The 4937-nt window shown below is 37.3% G+C and overlaps 1 protein-coding gene across 1 annotated transcript in view; it reads right to left on the bottom strand.

Annotated features, from left to right (window-relative positions):
• Positions 1-1117: 1117 nt before the first annotated feature.
• The window catches only part of LOC103582636 (shootin-1), a gene marked incomplete at its 3' end in the record, with an annotated part of 15714 nt that continues 11894 nt past the window's right edge, over positions 1118-4937 (bottom strand). Inside the window, exon 5 of the mRNA XM_008564182.1 lies at positions 1118-1200. Within this exon, the coding sequence (XP_008562404.1) occupies positions 1118-1200 (83 nt within the window). The remainder of the gene's footprint in view (positions 1201-4937) is intronic.

Genomic DNA, 4937 nt, shown 5'->3' with positions numbered 1-4937 from the left:
GTGAACCAACTCTGCACCCAGGCAGCTGGTGCCTCTGCTCAACGGGAGGCCCTTTTCCCTCCATTCCCATCTCTTCCTATTATCTTTCATACCACCATCTCCAATGAATCAGAATCCTGAATTTTATTTCCCTGAACAGTTCCTGATTTCATGCATGTCTTCCTATCGCAACTGCTAACACCCTTGCCTAAGCCAGCATCAACATTCATCTGAATGACTACAATGGTCTTCCCTCATCCACTCATCCCTGTACAGTCTGTTCTCTCACTGCAGCCAGTGATTTTTTAAAAAAGTCAAATATCATCATGTTACACCCCTATGTGAAACTTCTACTGCTCTGAGGAGAAACTCCAAAATTTCGACCACAGCCTCCAGAATCTGGCTCCTGCCTACCGCCCATCAGCACTCCTCTCTTGCACCCCATGCTTTAGCCATATCAACCTTCTTTCCATTTCTTACTATGCTAGGCTCCTTCCCCACTTTGTACTTTCGAATCTGCTACTCCTCTATCTGAACTTTTACCCTAAAACCCCCATCCCAACATCCTAAATGCACTACTCAGCTGGAACATCACTGCCTGACACCAGCAGTTCACCTCCATAATCTCTTAGAACCTTGTACACCTGTTCCACAGTACTTTTCAAAAATTGTATTTAAATAATTATATATTTACTTAGATAGTCACTTGCTTACCTCATGTCTAGTTACACTAGAATGCAACTTCTCTATCTTGTATCTCCAGTACACAACACAGGAGTAGTAAGTACATGGTAGGTATTTGATAAAAGTCTCAGCTCACCTGTTACCAACTCTAAGAAGTCTTTCCCCAAATCCCTCATTTGGAATTACTCCCTGTCTTTCCTTTACACACCAAAGTACCTTGTCTCTTAATGAAAACGTATTTCCTAGTACATCTCTCACTACCATGCTTATCTACTCTAGACAATCAACTACAGAAAGGCAATAACAATTCTCTGGTTCATTCTTAGAGCTGTTAAGTTCCTCACACTTCCCTTGTAACAATCTGTTCCATCCAAAAACTCAACAAATATGTGAACTGTTGAAAAATTGTACACCATCAACCACTTAAAGTAAACCAAATGGAAGTGATGCTTACTTGTTTCTGGTTGAGTTGGCTTTTCTTTCTTAGCACCACTGCCACTGGGGTGGGATCGCTTCCGAATCATGGACATAAGGGATCTTTGGGAGAAAGAAAAAGATCAATAGGAGATTACCAGGTGCTTTATGATACCACAAATAAAATGTATACATTCTAAATAATCACTAAAAATCCAACTCTTCTGGAGGTGCATGAACATGTAAGTAGATTTAAGCAGACTACTTTCCATTTTTAATAATATTAAACTTTCCATCTCTTTATAGGAAAGAAATGTCTCATCCCTTTGTGTGTAAAGCTGCTATAATTACTACTGCAATGCATACACATTGACAAGGAAATTAGATTCAGAAAATACATAAACTTTGTAAACAACAATCTATGATAATACATTTGAGGGAGAGAGAAGGATGGAAGAATTAGGAAATGCTTCATATAAAAAAGTGTTGTATGTTATCAGTAGATATCTACTTGTGAAATACGGGCATTTAAAAGAACTGAATCTGCATGATATAGACCAAATACTTAGGAATGAAATATATTTAGATCACTGTCACTCTAGTCCATGTTTTTAAAATCTACATAAAATCTGAATTATGATAAATGTGACCACATTAAAATTTTAAGACCTCCATAAAGTAAAACACTATACAAAATAAAAAGACAAGTTACAGACTATATAAAGAAATTCTACAAATCAATGAGAAAAAGCAGACAACCCAACATAAATATGCACAAAAACCTTGAAATTCCATAAAAAAGATGTCCAAATTTCCAACACACGTAAAAAAGGTGTCTGACTTCATTAGTTATTAGTAAAACACAAATTAAACCCATACCAAGAAATCACTAACACTCATCTAACAGACAAAAAATTTTAAAGTCTGAAAATTTAAGTGCTGGCAGGTTTGTGGAGCAAATGAAATTCTCAAACTGAGGAGGGTATATAAATTTATAGTACCATTTTAGAAGACTGTTTGGCATTATCTAGCAGAGCTGAAGTTACACATATCCTATGAGCCAGTGATCCCAGTGCTATATGTCTCACAGAAACGCAAGCATTTGTGCACCAGGATACACGTACAAGATTGTTCATGTAGAATTTCCATAGTTTCCCTGAATAACTCAAATGTCTATCAGCACCACAATGGAAAAGTACATTTTGGGACATTCATAAAGTAGATCATACATTGATGAATATGAACGAACTTCAGCCATACAAAATAACATACATGAATCTTACAAAATAATGTAGAGTAAAAAAGGCCAGACAAAATGAGTACAGGAATATTACAATTATATAAAGTTCGAAAACAAGCCATATACATATTTATAGTAGTTTAGGAATACATATGTACGTAGGAAAATGTTTCCTTAAAATAGGCAAGGAAATGATTACCATAATACCATAATAGTCAGGATAGTGATTAGGAGGGAGGAGTTATGTTTGGGAAAGGACAGAAGGAAAGGATTCTAACGCTGTTCTATTTCTTGATTTGGATGGTGATTACATGGATATTTACTTTATGTTATTTTAAGACTATGCATAAGTTTGTGTACATTTCTGTATATATGTCAACATTTCCCCCATAAAAGGTTTACGAGAAAGCAAATGAATCAAAAAAATTTGAATTCTTTTTACTATATTATAAATGTCCTCAGTGTGGTGAACTGTATTTGACAAAATACAGTCCTGATGAATATGAGCTGGGAAGCTAGCAATGGAAAACACATACTTGGAGGATAGGAAAGGCATACTGCTGCCCTTTGAAAAAGAGAAAAATGGATATATGGACATAACAGCCCAATGTATCTTAGGCACTATAATTTTAGATCTTTTTACTTTTTGTTTTTACCTTTAGTTATATTATTAATCCCCTTTCTACCTGCCTTTTCTTAAGATTCCCAGACACACTGGACAATCTTCCACAATGCACAGTAAAAAGAAACAATCACATCCTGCTCTACCCTGTGAAGTTCCCAGGCCTTACCACTTGGGAAATAATCAATCACTGAGCTTTTGACTTCGTCTAGTTTTTATCTTCCTTGGGCTCATAACAACCCAAAAGGGAATTAAATTATTTCCAGAAAAGTTAGAAATTCTAATTTACACAGAACTTTGAAATAAGCACATTTAATTCCAGAAGTTATATGGAATAAAATAATGTAAACTTTATTATTTAAAATAATATAACTGAATGCCAGAAATATTCAATTATCTATTTGTTACCATTCTGGGGGAGGGTGGGCTTGGGAAGGGTTCTCACTAATCAGAGGCCTCTCTTTACTCTCTCACCACATTCTGTAATGATCCTACCTCTGGTTCTGGAGGAAATTTTGAGAGTATGCATTATAGTACATAAAGGTGATGAAGCAGGAATTTATTGTACTTCTCAGTGTATCTGTACAGTCATGAACCACCTAACAACGTCTCAACCAACCATGGACCATATGAACAAAGGTGGTACAGAATAGGCTATCCAATATAGCCTGGGTATTTAGTAGGCTATAACATCCAGGTTTGTGGAAATATACTGTATGATGACCACACGATGACGAAATTGCTTAACGATGCATTTCTCAGAACATATCCTTGTCACTAAGCAACGTGACTGTATATATTTACATATGTGAAGTAAGGATATATGTTCATCATTATAAACCCCCTAAGTGGATGACAGAAAGTGTTAGCTCAAAGTGTTGAGTTGAAGCATAAGTTGGAGACATATGGTGCCCAGAGGAAAATCATTTGTAATATTAAGAACCAACTGTCAAGATGGGGCTTTGACTATGGAGAAAATAGATATGGTAGGAGTCACAGGACAGATGAGAAGACTAGGACAAGACACCTGGAACCAATAACTGAAAAGTCTGGCTATCACTGCCCATTTCACCACTACTTCAACTGAATAGATTTGCTTCAAGCAAGTGTCACCCCAAGACGGAGCAATTCAGTGGAGAATTTTCACCCCGAAGTTCTTTAAGAAGTATTCTTCATGCCCACTGTGATAACTATTTTGTGCGTCCACTTGACTGGGTTGTGGGGTGCACAAATATTTGGTTAAACATTATTCTGGGTGTTTCTGTGAGGGTGTTTCGGATGAGATTAACATTTAAATCAGGAGACTCAGAAAAGCGGATTGCCCTCCCTGATGTGGGCCTTCGTCCAATGAGTTGAAGACCTGAATAGAACAAAAAGGTTTTGACACTCCCCCAAATAAGAGAGAATTCCTCTTGCCTGCCTGCCTTCAAACTGGAACATCGGCTTTTTCTTGCTTTTTAAATTAAACTAAAACATTGCCGCTTCCTCGGTCTTGAGGCTGCCAGCCTTTGGAATAGAAGAGCACCATAGGTTCTCCTGGTTCACTGGCTCTCAGACTCAGACTGGAACTACACTATCAGCTCTGCTGGGCCTACAGCTTGGTGACTCTTGGACTCGTCAGTTTCCATAATCACATGAGCCAATTCCTTATAATAAATCTGTACTTGGATGTATCTATATCTTTATCTATACACACATATATCCTATTGGTTGTTTCCCCAGAGAACCCTAACCAATATACCCATCCCTCTCCCCATGAGTCATACCTGAGCGCCCAGAACCTACCTTACTTTCACTACCACTCATACAAAATGACTAAGGTAGGCCTTCTTCCTCTTTCCTCCCTTCTACCTATCCTCTAGGTCAAATGCGTGGGAAGAGGAGGAAAAAGCAATAAAACCACTTAAAGAAGACAAAATTTTTTTATTCTTTTTTTCCCCCCCACTTTAATTTTTATCCATGACCTCCATCAGGGTAAAACAAATGGCTTAGGAACAA

The sequence above is a fragment of the Galeopterus variegatus genome, unplaced genomic scaffold, assembly GCF_000696425.1.
Source record: "Galeopterus variegatus unplaced genomic scaffold, G_variegatus-3.0.2 Scaffold17132, whole genome shotgun sequence".
Lineage (NCBI taxonomy): Eukaryota > Metazoa > Chordata > Mammalia > Dermoptera > Cynocephalidae > Galeopterus > Galeopterus variegatus.
Note: the sequence above shows the minus strand (reverse complement) of the source record. Positions and strands in the feature narration are given on the sequence as shown.